This window comes from Ostrinia nubilalis, chromosome 16, assembly GCF_963855985.1.
Source record: "Ostrinia nubilalis chromosome 16, ilOstNubi1.1, whole genome shotgun sequence".
Lineage (NCBI taxonomy): Eukaryota > Metazoa > Arthropoda > Insecta > Lepidoptera > Crambidae > Ostrinia > Ostrinia nubilalis.
In genome coordinates, this window is record NC_087103.1 from 4589284 (window position 1) to 4613307 (window position 24024).

The 24024-nt window shown below is 39.4% G+C and overlaps 2 protein-coding genes across 2 annotated transcripts; both read right to left on the minus strand.

Annotated features, from left to right (window-relative positions):
- Nucleotides 1-4136: 4136 nt before the first annotated feature.
- Nucleotides 4137-9137, minus strand: LOC135079519 (uncharacterized). The gene has a single exon (XM_063974175.1). The coding sequence runs from the start codon at nt 9135-9137 to the stop codon at nt 4137-4139; it is 5001 nt and encodes a 1666-aa protein (XP_063830245.1).
- An 87-nt stretch (nt 9138-9224) lies between these two features.
- On the minus strand, nt 9225-9806 carry LOC135079522 (myb/SANT-like DNA-binding domain-containing protein 4). Its single transcript, XM_063974176.1, has one exon. The coding sequence runs from the start codon at nt 9804-9806 to the stop codon at nt 9225-9227; it is 582 nt and encodes a 193-aa protein (XP_063830246.1).
- Between the last annotated feature and the right edge of the window lie 14218 nt (nt 9807-24024).

The following is a 24024-nucleotide window of genomic DNA, read 5'->3' on the forward strand; positions in this document are numbered from 1 at the left end:
AACGGGAAAATAATTATTTAAGGTAAGCGCTATTAGTTCTACTGTAACCTAATACATATAATCACTTATAGCATCATCATAGGACTAATTAAAACCCAAAGTGGTGGTAGGGCAAGCTAGGTATATTTGGGACGTGTTTAAGCGCTCTGAAAAGGGCAAAAGTACTGAATAAAAGCTTTTACTTATGACTTTGACTTTTCTAAAGTTAGACAAATTATTGTGATTTTAATGACTCTACATATGTCTCAAATTCTACGGGCCCCGTACCATCTACATAGTAGGTATGCTGTTCGCTCAATCCATTCGTACAATATCGATTTTCCATCGACTTTATACTGTGTAAGTGGCCTTACATCGAGCATGCCTCGTTGTATCCGTGTTAGTTTTTTGGTCAGCTCTTTAGGGCGTGAGAAATTCGTCAAAATTGAAGTTGGTATGACAAATGACGGTGCCGTTAATGATATTGGCCGTTGGATATTGGATTCGAACTCGTTATCAACAGGTGACGAGCAGATTGATAGTTTTTACGTGTTTTGGACGGAATTTTCAGACGTATTAAGGTACAGCGACAGCACATTTTTGTTGCAAAATAGCCTGTATTACGACCAGATAAGACACCACTGTGATTAGCTTGATGTGTTTTTGTCTGTACATTAACATTGGTAGTACAAGTGCCGCGGTTAGCATGCGATATTGTATGAAACTCTACGATCTCATCAAAGACCAACGCTACTTAGCGTATCAACGATAAGAAAATATGCTTTTTCTATCTGGAGGTGCTGGGTAAGATTCTCAGAGGTAGATGCATCTGAAAGGGCTCCCATTCTCAGCTAAAGCATTGGTTTCAATGAGATAATTTGCATTATTCTTAACTTCGAAAGGTTACTGAAATAAAGCCGTCAGTCATTTTAAACCATGATGAATGCTTCTTACACCTGTCTTTTAAAACACATTCGATAGAAGAAGACTGTTAAAACTTTGTTTGTTATTTCCAGTGGAAAACCTGAAGTGAGAAACTTTCCTCATGTCGCTGTAAATGATGTAAGTATCAGCTTGAAACTAATGCACATCAATTCGTTGAATAATGATGTAATAATAAGATTGGCTACAAACAAATACCTCCACTAATCTTATTAAGACTGTATATTATGCAAGTTAGAGACCTGCGTATAGAAGTATTAATGTGTTACCAACTCTAATTTCAACCTACATCACGACCTGTTGCTCAAAATCAACAACCGAAGACAGTGTGCTGCAGTAATTCTTATATACAGCGTGTATCAAGACCTCAGAAAATAATTTTAGCAACACTGATAAAAATAGTTTAGGTACTGCTTACACAAATGAGTGACTTGCGAACTGGAGGTTACTACTAACTAGGTACGTAGGTACTATGGTTATAAGGAACAAAATTGGTTTGGTTATAGTAGGTTAACACTCAGTTCGCAAGTCACTCATTTGTGTAAGCAGTAACGAAACATTTTTTTCAGTGAATATGAATTAAGCAATTTGTCTTTTTAAAATACTTATTTTCTCGACAAAATGTACCACAACAACATGACAAAAAGTACAATATTATGTATATTTTATGAATCTTTAGCAAGCGAGTTTTGTTCACAATACTTACGGACACTATTCAGTTAAGGCTCGTATACAAGTGCACACGCTGTATACAAGTGGCCGAGCGTTTGGACGTAGAATTTAATATAACCTCCCGCTGGCCCACCACGTTAGATTGATCAACGATACGAACTGGGACTTTTTACTGCTGGCCTAAAGTGAGAATTGTCTTCGACGGATAATTTGATTTTTATCGTCCATGATTGAATACGGAGTGACCGCCGGGGTTTGTCAAATTAGACTTATCTTGTATCGGCTTGAGATTGGAAGAGCCTATTTACTTGAGTACACCTTGCTAGAGATGACATTTAATAATTTTTTGATTAATCATAGAGTACGTGTAGGTACTTACGTCTTATAATTTGTGCTTACTTTGTTCAATAAAGTCTATTTATTTCTTCTTATTGTAAAGCGAAATGTTGAACTATGAAGCCTGAAAATCACACGACGTTGGCTAAGGTGTATCAGGATTACAACTCTCAATTTATTTAATGTTATTTTGGTTTTCCCCAGCACATTTGCCTCCTGTCCTATAAAAAAAAACATCAGATTTGTTAGTACAATAGCACCTGTTACAAACGTCATAAATGTAGAGAAATCATTGATTTCCTTATCATATTATGTTTTTTTCATTTTATAGTCATGTAACTATGTAGAGTCACATTGGATGGTTTGAATTACTTACTAAATTCAATTCCCAAAAACGCATCATCACGTTTTAGTATCTCTACAAAATTGTCTCAAACGTTAAAAAAACAATTGTACTAAACGCACGCTAGATTAACAATCATGACATCGTTTTGTTTAATACAACTACAGCCATGTTCGTCATCTTACTAAACAATTTTAATGCAAAATAGCACTTGTTACTTCTACATAAGATGCTACAGACAGTGTTAGCTTGACTTGCCCCCGTACCAAGATACAGAATCTCAAATCAATTGTCTCCGTCAGTCGGATAAGAAGTATCGAGTCACCGTCATTCCGAGTCGAGATCGAATCACGTATTTAATTCGTTTTGGAGCCTCTTTCTAATTACTGGGGATATGTCAAACATTGCGCGGGAGTTTGAGTCACAAACTTTAGCGGTTTTAAACTTTTATAAGCATCTTGATTCAGGATCTCTCTAATCAGGCTTCTGGATCAATCTGAAATTAATTTGTATATTTGCTCCCAGTTCCCCGTGCCTTTAAAGCACGCTTGCCGCATCAATGTTGCGTCGCTGTTGCTCGACTAATCAGACGCATTCTCGCCTGTTTTATGAATTGAGATTTGAGCGTTGAGCTTGAGCGTGCTCATTTGCTACTCAAATATGAACTTATTATTTGAAGTTCGTGCTTAAGTAGAGGTGATCATCATGCTCAAAAAATCTCAACTCAACCGGACCTGAAGCACGTCTGCCGCATAAGTCGCATCACTGTGTCTTTAAACAACTAATGAGTGCGCCTTACTCTCTCATTACCTTTGTTTGTGCCTTTTTTTGGTGCTCTCTTTCTTAAGGGGCACCTCTAAGCAACTGCTTAATTTGCTAATCCGGCACCGCTCATAACTTGCACCACACGGGTGGACCCCAGCCGGCGCCTGCGCACCGTGTCACAACAAAATCAAGACGAGCGACCCAGTTCCCACAGTAGCCGGTGTGTCGCACATCGACTTCAGACATGTCGCCGCAAACGAGTTTTTTGTTAATTTATTTCTTACTCGTGACAAACTTTGGAGAGATTGGACACGCCGCGTTGAGGCACCAAATTGAGAATGTTTGTTATTTGAAATGGCTTTCAGAATTACTTTATTGATTGGGTGCTAACGTTATGTTGTTATAATATAATGGCGAATAACGTGGCTGTCTGAGGTCACCAACAGACAGTTTAATAAACGAAGCATTCGATTGCCTGTACGCATTTTTTTATGCCAACTTTTACTTGCGATTTTATTCGCAGGTTTTGATAAAAAGTAGCCATTAAGTATGGGTACACAGATTCAAGAAAAGTTTGTTTAACTGCGTTTCTATTCATTGCGAAACATTTGAATGGAAATTATATTATTATTTAAAAAAAACTGTCTGGCCATTTAGATATGGAAGAAACGGCAAAAAGATTACTTATTTATTTTGTATTCATAGATATTTAGATAATCTAAATATCTGACACACATAAATTTTAACATGTGTCCAGTATAGCTCAGATGGAAGAGTAGTCGCCAAGCGAAAGGCCGTGGTTTCGATTCCCGCCTTAGGCAGTTCGATTTTTTCAAGTTACATATTTATAATTTAATATGAATGTTTGTTTAATAGATTGATAAATAGTGTGACTTTTACTAATAATAACGTAGGTGAATGCTCAAGGAAAATTTATTTAAAAGGCTTGTTGAGTGAAACAAACAGAAGCTAGTTTGACACTGGTTTATTTTTTCTTAATAGGTTAAATCTATGGTAAATCTATGGTACAAAAAAGTATGTAAAAGGCTTATAAAAAAGGTGGTCGTGAACATGGCCCCCGGCGGTGTAAGCACCAGGTTTAGGGTGAAACGACCAGCTTGGCCAATTTTTTTACGGGCCGACGCAGGACACCCCCTTTAGTTTGAACATCCACTACCCTAACTATCCGGTCCTTGCCGGGGTAGGTAGCAACGATGCGGCCACGTGGCCAGCAACGCCTGGGTAGAGTCCCGTCCACTATGACCACCAGATCGCCAATGATGAAGCTCGTAGAAGCCGTCGGTGAAGAGCGGCGAGGGACTAGGCTGGGCAGGTATTCTTTGGTGAAGCGCTGCCAAAAATGGTCGGCCAGACGCTGTGCCTTCCGCCACTGTGCCCGGCTGGAAAGATCGGTGTCGTCGAACGGCCGTGTTTGTAGATCGTACGAAGGGGTGCCGATAAGGAACGTAAACGGCGTAAGCGCCTCCTCTGCATCGGGTTCCGTTGACACGTGAGTCAGCGGCCTAGAGTTAACTATAGCCTCTGCTTCAAGGAGTAGGGTGTGGAGTGTCTCTTCTCTGGGTGACTGTTCTTTCAAGGTTGCGGATAGCGCAGACTTGACGTTCCGTACCAATCTCTCCCAGCATCCACCCATGAAAGGAGCCGACGGCGGGATAAATTTCCACTGTATCCGCTTGGTGGTCGCGAACTCATAGACTTCCGCTAACATCTTAGAGGCCCCAACGAAAGCCGTCCCATTGTCAGAATAGATGCAAATCGGGCAGCCTCGACGAGATATGAAGCGGCGTAGGGCCATTATCGCAGAGTCCGCTGACAGGTTATCGACGATTTCCAGGTGAACTGCTCGGACAGTCATACAGGTAAAGAGCGCGACCCATCTTTTCGCATGCTTCCGGCTGATCGTGACATTGAGAGGGCCAAAATAGTCCAAACCGACGTAGGAGAATGGGCGCTCATAGATGGCCATCCGCACGTCTGGTAAGTCGCCAATGGGCGGCGGCACAGGTCTAGCCTTCCATACTCTGCAACGCTGACATCTTGAAGCAACTTGTTTGACGGCAGATCTCAGGCCGATGATGTAGAACTTCTGGCGCATTTCGTTGACGACGAGTTCATTGTTTGCGTGAGCGTATCGTATATGGTAGTCATGAATCAACAGTCTTGTTATCTGATGCTTTCCATCAAGGACAATTGGGCGGGACTCAATGGCATCTGAAGCGGATGTGCGACCGGATAACCGTAGAAGACCGTTACAGACGAGCAAGGACACGTTCTTAAGTTTACTTAATCTAGAAACGGGGCGTCCTGCGTTAACACAATCAAGCTCTTCGGACAATGAATCGCGTTGTACAGACATGAGTAAATGATGCTCTGCCGAGTTTAAGTCGTCGGCTGATAAAAGAGGTAATTTTCGATCGCAACGAGGTGAATTTAGAAACAATTTAGAATTTAGAGGTAATAAGGTCCTAAAAATTTTTGCCGACTGGTGTGCTCGAGCTGTGGCTCTGAGCAGGCGAATCCATCGGCTGAATCTCCGATGGTCTGCGACCACAGGCGAAAGAGCCGGGGATTCTGTAGAAGGTACGACCAAGCATTCAACCATTTTTATTTCACTTGTGGTTGAAGAATCAGCGTGAAGCGGTTCGCGAGGCCACGTAGCTTCCGGTGAAAGAAGATAAGTCGGGCCAGTGAACCAACGTGAATGTAGAGAGAACTCCGCTGTATCGCGCGTGGCGTCGTCAGCAACATTTAAGCCACTAGGGACATATCTCCAAGACTGTACATCAGTAAGATCCGAGATCTCGGCTACACGAAAGGACACGAATGGCTTAAATGTGCAGGCGTCGCTACGTAACCATTTCAGCACTGTAATCGAATCAGACCACAGAAACGTTTTAAAGGGGTTATTTTTGTGAGCCTCAATAATGTAAGCAGCAAAACGCGCGCCTATCAACGCCGCCTGAAGTTCCATTCTCGGAATAGTCGCTGGTTTTAGTGGCGCGAGCCTAGCTTTGCCTCCTATAAGCGCCAATTTGACTGAACCATCCGATAAAACAAATCGCCAGTAGGCAACGCAAGCGTAAGCTAGCTCGCTAGCGTCGCATAAGACGTGAAGCTGACTTTCTATAACTTGCTTTCCCTCCGAATAACATCTGGGAATAGCGCTCCCTGATACGATCTCAAGTTCCCGGAACCACGACTGGTATTTTAGAACTAACCCCTCAGATAATTTTTGATCCCAATCCAAACCTAACTTCCATGTCTTTTGGAAAAGAATTCGACCCTTTATAATAAGAGGCGTTATCAACCCTAACGGATCGTACACCGACATAAGCAAAGACAAGGCAGAACGTTTCGTAAGCGTTGGGGGAAATTTCGGGATGGACTTAAGAAAGGACAAGGAGTCATCGCCAACAAGCCAAGTCAATCCCAAAACTCTAATGCGCGATGGAGAAGATGGACCTAACCCTACCTCAGAAGCTTCAGTGGCGCAGAGGTCTAAAGGTAATAAGGTAAGAGCCTCAGCATGATTGGAGACCCAAGATCGCATTTCAAATCCTGCAGCCTTATGGACGGTGACTATTTCCGAAGCTAAGCTAGCTGCCTCTTCTACACTATCAAAGCTTTCAAGATAATCGTCCATGTAATGATTTTCTATAATGGACTGAGCAGCTTTCGGATAAGAATTCTGAAATTCAAGAGCATTTTTGTTTTTCAAGTAGAGTGCTGTACACGGGCTAGACGTTGCTCCAAAAATCATAGAAGACATCCTATATTCTAAGAGAGGGGACTGAGGGTCATCCCTCCACAAAAAGCGCTGAGCGTCGCGGTCCTCAGGTCTAATTTTTACTTGTGGGAACATCTCCCTTATATCCCCCGTAATAGCGATCTTACCTTCTCTGAATCTCATGACAATAGCAAGCAGGGGTTGCAGCAAGTCTGGACCTGATAATAGCATAGAGTTCAGGCTCACCCCGTTACATTTCGCTGCCGCATCGTGCACCACACGTAACTTCTTTTTGTGTGGGTGTACGACCCCAAAATGCGGGAGGTACCACGTGATGTTACCAGTTGGTGGTCCAGAGCAAAGCTCCGCGTATCCTTTGTCAATCATACCCTGAATGTTCTGTTTATAGGAAGTCGCGTAAGTTTTGTCTTTAGCCATTTTAGATTCGAGACTTTGAAATCGGGACAGTGCTAAGCGCTTATTGTTGGGGATGATTTTAATGTTGTCCCGCCATAGAAGACCAGTTTGGAAGCGACCAGAGGTTAACCTCACCGTAGTCTCATCTAGAATTTCTATAGCACGTTTATCGCTAGGACTACTATGAAGTTTCTTTTCTATGCCAATGGAGTCTAATTTGTAGTAGTTCTTAACCAGATGTTCTAAATTATTGTCCAACTGGTCATCTTCAACTTGATTTACATGATTGACAAATTCTACCGAACTGGCCGTGTTGCCCATAAAACCAAAAAGTACCCAGCCCAAAGGGGTAAGGGCAGCGGCAGGCTCAGATTTTGTACCACGACGTACGCTTTGGGTCAAGAGAAGATGCCAGTTGTCCGTTCCTATAAGGCATGTTGGTTGAGCGTCCCCATAAGCTAAGACGTCGGCTAAATCTGTAAGGTGACTGAATCGCTGGACATCATCAAAGCTGGCAGTTTGCGCGCTGAGACTGAGATTGGGGATAGAACGAGCGCGAATCTCGAAAGTGTCTGAGCTGTACCGGCCTCTCACTTTAATATTAACAAAAGAGACGTCCGACAATTTAGTGAGACCCCCGATGCAATGAATTCTCAGAGGTTCTCTCGGTCCCTCATCCTCTAGTGCATTAGCAACTGATCTATCTAACAACGTCGCGGAACTACCGTCATCCAATAGCGCAAAGGTATCGACACTACCCTTTTTACCTGAAAGCGTCACGGGAATAATCTTGAGTAGCGGTTGTCGCTTACTAACGATCGGTGCAGCGTTATGCGCTACGATGGCAGCTTGCTCTTCCGGTTGAGTCGTGGAAGCCGACAGGTCGGACCTAAGCTTGTGAAGTAACGTATGATGTCTACGATTCGCCACGCAGCCATCAACTTCACATTGCTTTTTACAGTTTTTATACAGATGAGAGCCCTTCCTTAAACATTTGCGGCAAACCTTATTATCCATGACCCACTGCCACCGATCATCTACACCAAGCGATTTGAATCCTATACATTCGCTTACCTCGTGCGTACCGGTTGCGCAATATTTACACAATGATTCGGAACTTTTTGGTTGACTAGGCGAACTAGACAAAACTACATTCTGATAAATTTTGTCTTTGGTCTTGACAGGCTGACTTTGACTTTTGACAAACGTCGGCTCTGACATGACAATGCCAAATTTCGTTTGTAAATATGCTTCGTTTTCCAAAAATTCCGACAAAATTTCTAATTTAAATTTGCCAGAGCCAACTCTTGCCGCCGCAAAGTCAGCCCATCTAGACCTGACAAGCGGGGTCAATTTAGTAATGATGGAGTTGGATAACTCTGGCGAGGCGAGATATTCACTTTGATTGAGTAGGCGAACTAGATCAATACAATTGCGAACACGACAGGCAAAAGTATTCAATTCGCGAGAGTTGTCATAAAGACCGAGTTTAGGAAGGGCTCTTACCATGGCAAGCTGGTGAAGAATGATGACTTCAGGCTGTGCAAATCTAACCTCAAGAGCCTTCATTATCTGGTCCGGATCATCAGCAGCAACCAAGCGCACTGCGACGGCCTCCTTAGCAGCTCCACACAGTGCAGCGCTAAGTCTGGCGACATTTTCACTTGGGGTGAAGTGTGCCTTCGACTGGTCGTACGCCTTCTTGAAAATGAACCAGTCCGCGACGCGCCCGTCAAATTTAAGGAGTTCACAAACCTGTGTAGGCCGCTTGAGGTCCGCAATTGCGTTAGCCAGCTGATAAATCTGTGTACCCTCATGATCAGTCTTTTTATTTTGGTAGCAATTACAATGATGTTCTTTACGTGTGCCTAAATCTATGTGTTGTGTGGTTGGCTCAGCTGGCACAACTAACGCTGATTGCGAACATGTAGCCATCGGTAGCGCTGTGTAGACTCCACCCGCAGTGGCGGATGGCGCCGGCCGTGGCGGTGGCTGCGGCTCCGCAGGGACCGGTAACGCAGTTTAGGCGGCTCCATCTGCTGTGGCGGGTGGCGCCGGCCGCGGCGGTGGCTGCGGCTTAACGTTAGGAAACGGTTCCCTGTCGAGTAATGCATTAGCGTTATAATCAGTGTCACGTATTGTTGACTGTGCCAGCCAACGTTCTACGCTCGACCTAGAATTACTAAGAGACCTTTGAGAGGAGCTGGCTGCTATGGCGGCCAGCTCGGCCTGTAATTCCAAGTTAGCAATATCACACTCGCGTTCTCGCTCGCGCTCAAGCTGGGCGCGCTCGCGCTCAAGCTGGGCACGCTCGCGCTCAAGCTGAGCACGCTCTCGCTCTGCGTCGAGCTGTGCTAGGCGTCGAGCGTGCTCCGCTTTTGCAGTTAAAATGCGAGCCTTCATAGTACTAGTAGAGCGATTAGAGCGCGCACTCTTAGGAACTGATGTAATACTAGCGGGAGATGGTGTCGTAGACGGGCCCGCCGTCTCCGGGACGACGCTGGAGGCTCCGTCTTCCGAGATCTCCGCTTCCGTTGTAGCAGGGATAGTAGCAGGGGCCACTGCCACGCCTGCGGCTTTACCTTTGGATCGTGTTATGGGCATATTACAATATTAATATTTTTCCTTTTCTTCTGACACCAAATTATGTTGAGTGAAACAAACAGAAGCTAGTTTGACACTGGTTTATTTTTTCTTAATAGGTTAAATCTATGGTAAATCTATGGTACAAAAAAGTATGTAAAAGGCTTATAAAAAAGGTGGTCGTGAACAAGGCTAAAATTACAACAAATTAACGTTCTTGTTACGTAACATTAAAATGTTTGTGCAGAATCGAAATAAATAGTTTCACATTTGGAAATCGATAAACAATTTATTCGATTATTAAATTAGGTATGAATCATACCGTATGATAGTATGCAAAGCCCACCTGTCGGCAATTAAGTGCAATATAAAAATGTTTTACATAAAATTGTCATACTTAGATTCGTGTGATGTTGTAAAAGTACAGTCAGATACATGTACCTATTATTAGATTTCATAAATATAGGTTGGGATATCCCAAGTTTGCTGTGCATTCATTCACAATATGCATATTGCTGATGCTGATAGTATAAATTGACTTTAGGTTAAAACGACTAATGGTTGAAATGGGATATTTTTTGCAATAACAAAATCTGATTGGTTGTTCAAAACACGTTTCCTCTTGTCTCCTCTCCTCTCCGCTTTGAGGAAACCAGGCCTTAGAATACGAATCTCGAATCATTGATATTTAGCATGAATTAGTGTAAGTTCGAAGCGTTGATATATTTATGAGCTCGACTGTACCAGCGTGACGAATCCGAAATAATTTAATTACATCGAAACGTACGCAATGGCGTCCACCAGATTGATGTGGAGGGAAGGATATAAATCTCATAACTGTCCTCGGCTAATTAGTGGTTTTACGATCGTAATTAAAAGTTCACTACGACTGTGAGTTGAGATATTAGATTGAAGATAGAGGGAGAGAGTTATTTCATTCATTTATCTTTTTTTTACCACAAAAAATAAATAAACTAGCTGTTTTAAACTTCAATGTAAAGTGGTTCAATAGTTCTCTTGGAAAACTGTACAAAATTAATCGTTGCCGATATCAAATGACTGAGTTTCTTCTGCTACTTCTTCTCGGAATTATATTTGGACTTCACTAGGAATAGGACTAGCCTTTTCTTTCCTTATTTTTCTCTTTATAGCCAGTTTACGAAATCCGTGTGGTTTCAGCGGGATAATAGCCAATCTTTTCAATGTGGGCCAAATCCTCCATTTTCTTTTGGTAACTAAGAGTACTCTTGCTAATTCAGTGGAGACTAGATTGCCTGATTGATGATCAAGCTTTCTAGAGAAAATATGCGTAGGGAGATGATAGATTAATTATTTACTAAAATGGTTCAATAAAGAATCGAACCTAGTACCTTAATGATTCAGCTCACTGTCCGTCACAAGTTTTAACTCCTCCCTCATGATTGATGTCCCAAAATAATACAAACAAACTCACATGTTTATCAATACTAGATCTTCATAATTTCGCAATTAAGTCCCAAGTCAAAGTTCTTAATGGCTTTGCATAATACATAATTGCACTGGACATACACTCGTACGTGGTCCCGTGCAAAATTGGTTTTTTCTCGGCAGCTATGGACATGAGGACATAAACACGTAAAGGCCAATCGAATTAAAATAATCGAGATTTGCATAGAAAATGCGCGTATCGGGACATAGGGAATTTACACACGCTGGACATATTATCTGTCGGTAAAACACTTTGTTCACCTCAAAACACAATGCAGGGCAAAACCAAAAAAAGGATGTGACAGTGCACCTGCGCTGCATAATTTTTGCTACGAAATTATGTTTACACATTAGTGTTATGGACCTAAAAGAGCAGCCAATGTTTTGATGCAATTTTAATAATGATTTAGGATTCTGTAGTGTTAAGTCTAAGAGCTGATTTATCATTATGTGCATGAATTATCTGTCTTTCCACTATCATTTATTTTTAACAGTGTTTATTTATTAAATATTAATGGGCGTGCAAAATGTTCACCATTACCTTCTTCTTCTATGGAGGTTCTTCTGCCAAAATCATATCTGCCAGAATCAATCGTAGATGTCAATTAAATAGCAATTACTAAGCAAAATCGCTATGTGTAAAAGCGTAGGACGTGACTCGACTGCCCTAGTCACGAGAGGAAGCATAGTAAAGACTAGATTGGTGACGATTTATTCCTTTCCCACGAAACCTAATGCTACACAAAAACTAACGTCTCGAAATTGAGCTGTGTAAATTGTTTTCTCAATAAAATAACACATCGTTTGTTCGTTCGTTTCAGCTGAATGACGTCCACAGCTGGACAAAGGCCGCCCCCAAGGATTCCCACAAAGATCGGTCCTGCGTCGCCCGCATCCAGGCACCTCCCGCGACCTTCACCAGATCGTCGAAAATAACACACAGCGGCTAGAAACTTAGACTTCACTTAGAGATTCTAAAATAAATTTCCTTGGATTCGATTATAACCTACAATTATTTTCTCTGTTATCAGGATATTGCAGCACCACTGTCAATTATTTTTCTAATAAGTGGTTCAATAAGCTACGATATTATAGCTACTACCTTCGTTAAATTGTCATTAAACGTCTAAATCCACCATAACAACGCTGTGACTAATGACGTTAAACCCTAATGACATCAAGAAGCATTTGTCAATGTGTGGCCACCGCGACACGACTTTGCTCCTGTTTGGTTGCGCAAGAGTGGATCAACGAGATAATTCTCAGTCAAGAGAATTGTCTCGTTTTTCGTTAAAAGCATGGATCTAATAATGTTATCTATCTAACTGACTGACTGACTGCCTGACATCTATCAATGCACAGTCTAAACCACTGGACGGATCGGGCTGAAATTTGGCATGCAGGTAGATGTTATGACGTAGGCAATTAGGCATCCGCTAAGAAAGGATTTTACGAAACTCCACCCCTAAGGTGGTAAAACGGGATCCACGCGTACCTACTAAGTCGCGGGCGGCCGCTAGTTGTCTTATAAATTGTTAACTATTTGTTGAAATATGCTTTCATGGCTTGATCATTAGCCATATGGTTCCGGGCGCCGGGAGAGTAGAATAGGACCCCCTACTCTTCCCGTGTATATCGTAAAAAATCCCAGCAAGTCACACTGTTACTCGTTGGGAAAATATCCCATCAAGTCACAATGTTACTACATATGTAGTTAGGACTTTAAGGTGACTAAGGGAAATATGCAAACGTCAGGCTTCACTGGCCAGCGTAGGGGGAAGCGTAGGCCAAATCCTCAAATTGCCTCTGATTAGAAAGAGAACTGCAGTGGATAATAAATGGTTTGATGATGATGTTACTATAAATAATAAAATTTTGGACATTCAGAAATTAATATTTCCTTTCCACCCAGTTGCCGCTACTCTTGATTTTAAGGCTGAATAAGTTTAATATGAGAGAAAAGGATTTTTCCTTCTCGAGTTTTGTATTGTGAGTCTCTAAAAACTTCTTTAAAGCTGCCGTAGTTCTTTTAGTAATTTTTAGTTTATAACATTATTAGTCGAACGCATAACTTAGCTATGGAAAATCTACGTATTTTCTAACCTTTAACTATCCAAGGTTGTTTTTAAGACACTTACCTTCTATTCCAAAGATGCTCTTATAAGGTAAAAGTGGTACAATATAAATTCTGCAGATTTTTCGTTTCTTGTTAATCCGAATCAGTATTAAAATATTCATAAAATTAAATGGCTTATCGGGAAGTTCTCATGCGTTTACCAACGAGTCATTGGATTCTACGGATTCGTTTTCCGTCGTGATATGACCAGGCAAGATGACATCTAGGTTATAGTCATAGAATTAATTGATGATGTCATTCGTCTATTGACTATTGCTTTGTCCTTATTGACTAGTCAGAATACGTCATAAGAAAGATTTTTTTAAATATGAGGATTTCTTACCTAGGATTATTAAACGACAGACTGATGTCAATTGTGAACATCAATCTGCGACTGGTCAACGAAGACCAGTAAGGCCTAGGATGCGCGACACGATAAAGCTTTTTTCGAGGCATTTTCTCTATTTTGTATGATAAGCCCATACATTCTAAATCATTCAATTCTAATCACTGATAATATTTTATTTATTATAGTGCTCATTCTATCCCAGCAGGTTTAATTTCTTCAACACAAATTGAGGCTTTCACTTCTATAAAATGACTGCTAAATTCATGAGGAAAAAATATGTTTTATTTGGTATAAATAAACTGGTAATAATAATAATAATTTATTTATTCAAGCAACATGAATGAATGAAAAGTAATGAACAACCCTACAACTTAAAGGGGTAATGACAACGTATGACGTCACGCGACCTTCACGGGTTGCGCGGGAGTCGATTTGTCTGCGACATTGCCGGTGGTCGCATTAGCGGTTGCGGTGACGATCGGACTTGGCATTGCGACTACAGTGACTAAATGATGTCAAATTGTCTTGGTATTCAATAAAATAATAATTATTCCTACCTAGCTGTTTAACCTAGACCCAACGGGTGTCCGCAGAAGACCAGCGTCTTGACATGCCCCTTGTGAAAATGTCACGATAAATGCTGAGCGGGCCAGGTGGCACTGGCACAGTATTACCATAGTATTAATGAGTATTGGTATCACTTATCAATATTTTTTTCCTTATCAATACTGTTTTAATGTAATATTACCGTGTCAGTAAGGTTTTTCTATTTCAATTATTTTTATTTTTGTACAGCGAAAATGTTCTTCTTTTGATGCAGCATCTAAGCAATAATTTTAATGCCGATGGAATAACAAAACAGGCTATTATTTATAAGGAAAAGCGAGGTTGTCACTTTAGTAAAATAAAAATATGTATTTCAAAAAGAAAAATCACAGCGTCCAAGAATTATAATGTTTTATTAATCCCACGTTGTCGCTAAAAGGAAAATCCGTGCATTTAATAATTTTATCAAGAATATTAACTTAGTTCTATGATGAGTTGAATCTTGTGAAAATTACGATACTAAATGCACAACTAAATACGTGCTCGAGGTTCGCGTGGGCACTTTATCCAACGACAATTTCGAGACAGTCTAATCTAGACATAAATCTTGTGGATTCGGATGTAATTAAAGGCTAGTTAATCAAATGACACACTTTGTCAAAATGACGCAACATACGAGTAAGTCCCGTGAGAGCACAAACTGGGCAGTTTTGACCTAGACCAGCTGATTAGGTAAGAAGAGTTCAAAAATCTTTTGAAATGCAAGTTTAGTGTCAATTGGGTAAGAAGATGGGTACACAATATTGATGAACAACTAGCGTAGTAAGTTTATATTGATTGGGTGCGTGATTTAGTAGTTTGACAGATGGACTCTCTTTAGTTTCGTCCTGAATTTGATTTCCAGGTGATGCACATAAAAATATATTATTATGATTCTTTCTTGTTTGTTGAAACTATGTACACGGGCTCGGATTAACCCGATTTTCACAAAATTAGGATATCTACATCAGAGGGTTCGAAGTTATGTCAGATGCCATTGTTGTCAGTGGCATAATCATTACAAAGTCTGACATCAAACGTATTACCTAACCTTAATTATTACAAGTGACACGTTTGTACTTCGTTCGTTTCAGCTTTAGCCGAAAAACGTCCACTGCTGGAAAAAGGCCTCCCCCCAGGATTTCCACAAATAACTTGTACTTAGTACAAGTAAATATTACGAGTATAGTGCCATACACACTGTTTTCGAACTTTTACAATTTCTTAATCGTAATGGAAAAGTTTAGGTTGGGTTCTATTCCCGATTGGGTTATAAATTATATAACCCAATCGGGAATAGAACTCCTCTTTTAGCCGCCGACGATTAACCTCTATTTTGACTCATAACTGACTCAGCAACTTTGTTATTATTTCAGGTAACCAAACAAATGGAGTGTTGCAAGAAAAACTGGTTACAAAACATCTCACGTTTAACACAAACAGTCGGCGAAGAAAATCGAAAATACTGTATCAGTTAGCGAGCAAATAAAAATGGGGTCGATTCACACAGCATCAACGGACGATAGCCCATCAAGCTCAATACTGTGGCATCTTATGGGATTGTAATAGGGGTTATTTTGCAACAAAGGTGTGTAGTCTTATGTGCTGTGGTTGTGTTTTATGCGCCGGCCCAATTCGCCAATCAACACCTGTGCATTAACAGAAGAGCTAACTCGCCATGAAAGTTACGAAAATTGTGGGCCAGTGTGAACCGCGGGAGGGCGACAGGGGTTCGGAATATAACTATGTAGTTATTGGTTTGCATTGATTGCACAAAGCAAAAGTAAGTATCATATTTGTTTCAACTCTGGAACGATTTTTATTGAAGCTTAAATGATCCCAGGATCTTAAAACCCAGAACAAAATTGGTATCCTCTATTGTCAAACGGGAGATTTAAGAGATTGCACTATGGCCAATTTAAGACAGATAACGTGCTGGATTAATCTAATCGTCTTTATTATAGTCTTAAAAATTATTACCTACATAGAAGCAAAAGCTCCAAACTGTGACTGACTGCTTCAAAGTGATTTAACTGCTATCCATCACAATGACTTTACTTCCTTCAAGAAGTCGAATCTAGGACATCAGAGTCGAGTCTTACTCTCTTCAAAAGATATGTCTATCAAAAACTATTCAATCCTTGAGCTTTCGATTAATACGCAGATTTGATCGAGTGGTTTTACGTCATCACCTTTCTTTTGCGGGCCCCCAAAAAACCGTACAAACAAACCTAGAGACAATGAACGCCATGAATCATGCAAGTTTGGAAACGCTCGCTAATGGGGACCACATTTTGAAATAACGCCGCAGAAATATGTATCTTAAATAGTCGTCATCGATCAAGAGATTTCGTAAGACCATTGTTTCTTTTTACTTAAGGTGATGTTACATTGGGCTTAATATACCGTGGCGGTTGCAACAGAAATTGCTAGATGTCTTCATTGAAGTGGTATTTGTCGTGATGATATGTAATCTGTGGAATTAGGTTTTGGCGAGACTGCGAATAAAATTTCCTTGTTGTGCTGACTTTTTGTGGTTTTACCACTTTTTTTTTGTCATCGGGACTAATTCGTTTAATAAACAGTTCGAGATTTTGTCAACTATGTGATCTTTAAAAGTATAAGGAAATATTATCGAACTAAACTATAAGGTAAAAGTTGGAATTATTGGCGAAAACTTTTTATCTTATTTTCACTCTTATACTTATGGTTTTACCATTTTTAAATTATTAATAAGACAATTTTAATATTTAAACTTTTTATTCATTACTGTCTAGGGCAAGGGGCCCTCCATGTTTGGACACTGACACCACGTCTTTGACACTGAAAAATAAATTATTAAAGTAGGTACCTATTCATCCTATTCCATTAACTAAGACGCTAAATAATAGTAATAACTCACTTTAATTCACCTGCAGATCGCTATCTACACATAATACAGTAATAATTCAACAAATGCTTTTAATAAAACGGTGAAGATGACTTCACTGCTTTAGCATGTTCATGACTTCCCAATTATATGAATTAATGAAAATATTATTAGTACTTCAAAGCCTAGTTTACGATCACGGTTCTACCTCTTTAATGTTTAAGGGCAAATAAATATTTATTAGTTAAATAATGTGACCCACTGCAGTTCGAACTTCGAATAGGCTAACGCCCGTATTTGCAAACATTACTATGCGGTCTCACAGTGCGCGTACAGGGTGACACACGAACCAATCACAGAGCTTTGAGATCATCATCAATCAGAGAGAGCACGGCGTTAAATAGTCAACGCCGTGCGTTCGATTTGCTGCTTCGCTTAAGCAAGAATCGTTTGTGAATACGGGCGTGATTATTCAAAACTCATCTGTAGTTTCCTCTCATCTCAGTTTTTATTTGATGAAGAAAGTGACAAACGGACACACAATATTTCTATTATTACATTCTAGGAAATATATTTCGGTGAAGTGTGGAGCAGCCTTAACGTGGCCTTGGGACTCTCACCGGCAAAGGTCGCGTCTGCAGCAGTTAGCCGCTAAGCGCTGCCTTAATATATATTAGGGAAGGCCATCTGTGAAATAGAGCTAGTAATTTGTTATGCTGCTTAAGCAGTGAATTTAGAAGAATATGTCTAGGAACTTAAAGACTTCATAATTATTGTTAGTCTGTTTTTAGGAGATGATTTAATTTTTTTTAACACTCTTGAAAAACATCCCACTTTTTCCATTTATCATCATCTTCATCAGGTCATTTCGTCTTCATTGCAGAACCGCGATCTTCTGTAATATACCAGATGCAAATGGAGGATTTAGCCCACATTCGTCACGCTGACCAGAAAGATTCAGGAGGCACTGTTTTTACTATGCCAGACTAATTTTATTCGTCTTTCTGGTTTCTGAGATGATAATCCAAAAGTCAGTTCGGTTAGGACTAGGAAATTGTCGAAGAGGAAATAAAAAAGGTGCTTCGGATCCATTTACACGGATAAGGAAAGACTGGAATTTGCTGAATTAAGAAAAACCTCAGCCGCAATTTTGAGAAAATTATTCACGAGTAGGTATAGCCAAACTTTAAATATAAATAGTAGTAATAAGTGATCCAATATTACTCCAATATCACGACAAAGTGAGGTTGAATAACATTAAAATATCTCGACTAAACTATAAGCCCTATTATTTGCGAATACTATTGTCGTGATGATTCTTCCAAGATACAGTCAAATAGCAGTCTGTTTCACCTTTTATTTACATTGTCTGAGAAAATTGGCATATCGTCATAACAAGTCGTTTTGTTATAAGAAAGCGAATTCCAAGCCGTGACGCAGATATTTGATTATTGCGACCTAATAATACATTGTTGTTTTGATGTAGCAATTCATAATCGGACAAAGTGTTTTAATACAACATTTGTAGGTGCTTAATCTATTCATCTATTTCACACCTATTCCGAGTATTCTATTCGAAGTCTAGTAATGGAGTTTAGAAAGGTACACAGTATGTAAGCTCAGTTAGCTCCGAAAATTGTGTATGTTGGTTCGGAGGTTTTTTCGTGCCTTGTTTATACAGCAGATCCAAAATATATGATTTAATAGTAAATCCGCACTTTAGTATTAAAATTACAGCTTGACGTGTCATTGCTTCTTACGACCGAGAGTGGTGAAGAGACGGGGATGTAGTGCTCATGTCTCATTCAAATAACGCACGACATATTGTGAATACTTAAGCTGAGTTGCACTACCTAATTTTGACCGTAACTTTCACGATAACCGGTGTTTTTTGTATGGGGTTTGACAGATTTTTGACGTTTGTCAAAGTTAAAGTAAGATGGTGCAACCCAGCCTTACTCTTACTCTGGAGTACATAGGTACCTATTAAGCCGATAGGACCCACTTAATGCACGATATGAAGAGCCAAAATCTGCCCATATTCTCACTTTAAGATTGCCATTTCTGTGCCAATCTCACTTCCTCCCAGTAAACTGGAATTAATTAAAAAGCACCGTTTTCGAAATGATTTATTTTACGATTGCTGACAATTATCGGCTGTTATCGGCTCGTCAATCAACGATTGATCAAACATTCGGTCACAGATCGTGATCACGTCAACTATAGGTCGCGGAAATTAAAATTAATCAGTCGATAGTTTTGAATAGTAATGTGATTGGTGAAATGTTTTGGAGTCGTCGTCATCGTTATGAGAGAGTTTTATGGCATTATGTGTTTAAGATTTGAAATGACTTGCAATAGCTGATTAAAAACATAAGAATAAATAAACCGTTTTGTATTCATTGCTGTTGGGAACCCAACAACGCGCGGGAGGAGACGTGCGGGCGGCGTACAATGACTAACGTCACCTCGGGCCGACAGCGTCATCATCGGCTGCGCTCGGCTCACACACTCGCCTTTGGGACACCACCGTCGTCGCACGATTACCGCGTATCCTAGATAATCAATTGTAAATTAGGCTGGCGAGAATTACAGCAACCTATTTTAATACAGTCCGCTATTTTCATTTTTACTAATATTCGTTAGGACCCTAACATTGCCTAAAGTAAATAAAAAAAATCAACTAACTGTCACTAAAAGAATTTGTAAGGATCGTTGTGCATAAGTCGTGCGTTTGTTTAAAGTAAACAATAACTCCAAGAAACAACCTTAGGAAAAATATTAAGTCAGAAAATCCCAAATAATTTAGCAATTAACATCTTGTCACATATTAAATCAATAAATAATATAAAGTGAATTAAATTGGCAACCCAAGTGACGTCATTTCTTTCGCCGATTTTTTTTTACAAATGAGCTTTTTGACACCTCTTAAAGTTCAGACATTTTTTTATCAATGAGCTTTTTGACAGCTTTTACAGTTCAGTATTCACCTTGTGTAATACAATAAAACTGCGGCAATTTTGTCGTCTGTGCCAGCCCTTATCCTTGCCTCTCACGAACGACTTTATCGAAAGGTCTCCGACACGCAAGCGAACTTGTACGTTGACAAGTGTATCTATTCAAACGTCGTCGATATGAGTGGCGCTGTCACTTGCGACATGGCTAGTGCTGTTTTCATGTCGATATCGATATTGGTCTTAGTTTGTACTTCGTACTGTTTATAGTGCTCTAAAAACAATAACAATTGAGACGACCACTTCCTCCATGGAGTAACAACTTCAAGAGGATTTTCACACCCGTTATACATTAAATTGAAGGTAAAAGTTCCCCATGTAAGCCAATTTAAGTTTATGGAATAAATTCTTAAATAAATAAAATATTTTTGTTACTAAATAATGATAATAATAGCACATAATATTATATCGTCAATAACATGCTATAATGATTAGCTTAACGTGCCTATGTTTGCGATTTCTGAAACATAACAAAGGCGTATTCAACTGAGATGAAAATCAGCAGAATTAAACAGTATTATATTAGCTACTTATCATTTTTGATCATCAAACTCTGTTATTTAAGCTAGAACATTATGGCGTATCAGGCAAGGCCTTAAGCCTATTACACTCTTACCTCTCAGACAGATTACAAAAAGTAAATATTCACGGAACTAACTCTTCGGGCGCCCCCCTAAAAATGGGAGTGCCCCAAGGCTCAATACTGGGACCATTGCTCTTTCTGATTTATATAAATGATCTACCTTTTTATTCAAAGGACCTTTGTGAGATAGTATTATTTGCTGATGACACTTCTTTAATTTTTAAAACTGACAGGCGTCAGGAAATATTTGACGACGTGAATAATGCTCTTTCCAAAGTATTAGACTGGTTTACAACTAATAATTTGCTATTAAACGCAAAAAAAACTAAATGTTTAAAATTCACTATGCCTAATGTCAAACAAGTTAATACTAATATTACAGTAAATAATGAACGCATTGAACTGATAAACTCTACTGTCTTTCTAGGTATTACCCTAGACTGTAAATTACAATGGGGCCCCCATATTGCTGCCTTGGCGGGAAGACTTAGTTCAGCTGCCTTTGCGGTGAGAAAGATCAGAAACTTGACTGATGTTGAAACAGCAAGGCTTGTATATTTTAGTTATTTTCATAGTATTATGTCTTATGGTCTTTTACTGTGGGGCTCAGCAGCAGACATAGAATCAATTTTCATTTTACAGAAAAGAGCTGTCCGGGCAATATACGGTCTTAAACCACGTGACTCGCTTAGAGAAGTTTTTAAAGAAATCAATATATTGACTGTGGCTTCGCAATACATATTTGATAACATTATGTATGTCCGTAAACATATACATTTATTTACTAAGAAAAGTGACGTCCACTCATTTAACACGAGACATAAGAATAAACTTGCTGTTCCATCATTTAGGTTGCATAAGATAGGTAATTCATTCTTGGGGAAATGTATTACCATATTTAACAAAATACCACACAACCTTGTCGAATTGCCAATAAACAAATTTAAGATACATATAAAAAATACCCTTATGTCCAAAGGGTACTACAAGGTTCGAGACTATATTGATGACAAGGATGCGTGGTCAGTTCAGTCTGCACATATTTAGTGTACTTAAATTTGACTATTCTTACCGTTAGATAATTCCTGGCAATAAGTGGTGACTGAGTTTGTTCCGGCGTTTCTTCTCAGCACTTGCCATATGTTTGTCTCGAAGCGCTGGTAGGGCCCAAAAGATAAGGAGACATGTAAAGTGCCCCATAAGGGCTACCTTTTCTTTTTTTATTATTTTCTATTGACGTTCATAAGTGCCACTTGTGGTCTAAACTGAATAAATATTTTTGATTTTGATTTTGATTTTGATTTTGATATTATTATTTTTTCTAAATAAATCTCAGCAGCAGACATAGAATCAATTTTCATTTTACAGAAAAGAGCTGTTCGGGCAATATACGGTCTTAAACCACGTGACTCGCTTAGAGAAGTTTTTAAAGAAATCAATATATTGACTGTGGCTTCGCAATACATATTTGATAACATTATGTATGTCCGTAAACATATACATTTATTTACTAAGAAAAGTGACGTCCACTCATTTAACACGAGACATAAGAATAAACTTGCTGTTCCATCATTTAGGTTGCATAAGATAGGTAATTCATTCTTGGGGAAATGTATTACCATATTTAACAAAATACCACACAACCTTGTCGAATTGCCAATAAACAAATTTAAGATACATATAAAAAATACCCTTATGTCCAAAGGGTACTACAAGGTTCGAGACTATATTGATGACAAGGATGCGTGGTCAGTTCAGTCTGCACATATTTGATGTACTTAAATTTGACTATTCTTACCGTTAGATAATTCCTGGCAATAAGTGGTGACTGAGTTTGTTCCGGCGTTTCTTCTCAGCACTTGCCATATGTTTGTCTCGAAGCGCTGGTAGGGCCCAAAAGATAAGGAGACATGTAAAGTGCCCCATAAGGGCTACCTTTTCTTTTTTTATTATTTTCTATTGACGTTCATAAGTGCCACTTGTGGTCTAAACTGAATAAATATTTTTTGATTTTGATTTTTGATTTTGTGATTGTTTATTTGTGTAGTTTCTAAAGCTATCTTTTTGTGATTGGTAATTTTCAATAGTGAATAATATGTTTTAGTTTTATCTACATATTAGTAAAATAAATAAATATCCTTGGACATTTTACACTGCACTACTAGTCCCAAACTAAGCAAAGCTTGTACTACGGGTACTAGACAACGGATATAAACATACTTTAATACTTTTTTCTTGTAAATACATAGAAAATACCCAGTCCAATACAAACAAATATGGAATATTGGAAATAAAAAAAATTCATGCACACAAATGTTTGTACTGTGCGGGAATCGAACCCGCAACCTCCGGAATAGTAGTCCGTTTCGAACCACTACACCAAACGGCCGACACCAAAGTGCTACATCACTAGACTGAGTCATCGTTATAAGATTAGGTCGGACGTGTTGCATTAATTTTGTCTAAATAAATCTTGCATTAATTGTAAATCTGCATCGATGGACCCATAAATGGAGACAGCCACTCATTTTATCATTGTAATGAGGTTTGTGATAAGTCAGGATTAGCTAAACGCTACATAACGCAGCATCCATTAAATGAAATGCTAACCAGCAAGTTTTATGAATTTCTTAATCAGGTGATCTTAATTTAATGAATTGCTTGGAAATGTCGTCCTTATGAGTGATAGTTTGTACTCATAATCATACTCGTGTTTTTATTTGAGTTGAGTTGAGTTTGAGTTCAAGAACTCTACAGGTACTAATTTCACTTACTATTTAGGATGTTTTAATGTGCTCTCTTAAGGTTGGAATGGAAATAAAAAAAATCAAGAATCCTAACTTGCCAGTTTGAATGTTTCCCCATCCAACTGAATGAAACTCTAGGTCCTGGTATTAAAAGTTTGCGTCTCAATATCGATGTGCATTAAGTGCCCACAAAGATTTTCTGCAAATATCACAGTTTGTATTACATCACAATCGCTTAGCGATAACTAATTACTTAATTACAACTAACTTAATTATACCTAACTACAATCCTTAATTTTTTGTCCTCAGGATGGTGCGCTACGGTCGTGGATGTCCCACGCGTGGGCGAGATCGAGTCAAGTGCGTTTCGACACGAGCCCACGCTGCCCGTTGACTCAGCGCTGCGAAATTGATACCTAGACTTATCTCCCACGAAGGTCTAGTGTCATAGCTGCTGAAGCTTAGTCCTTCTCCTAGGTAAGTTTACAGTCAAAGATAAATTGTTTCAA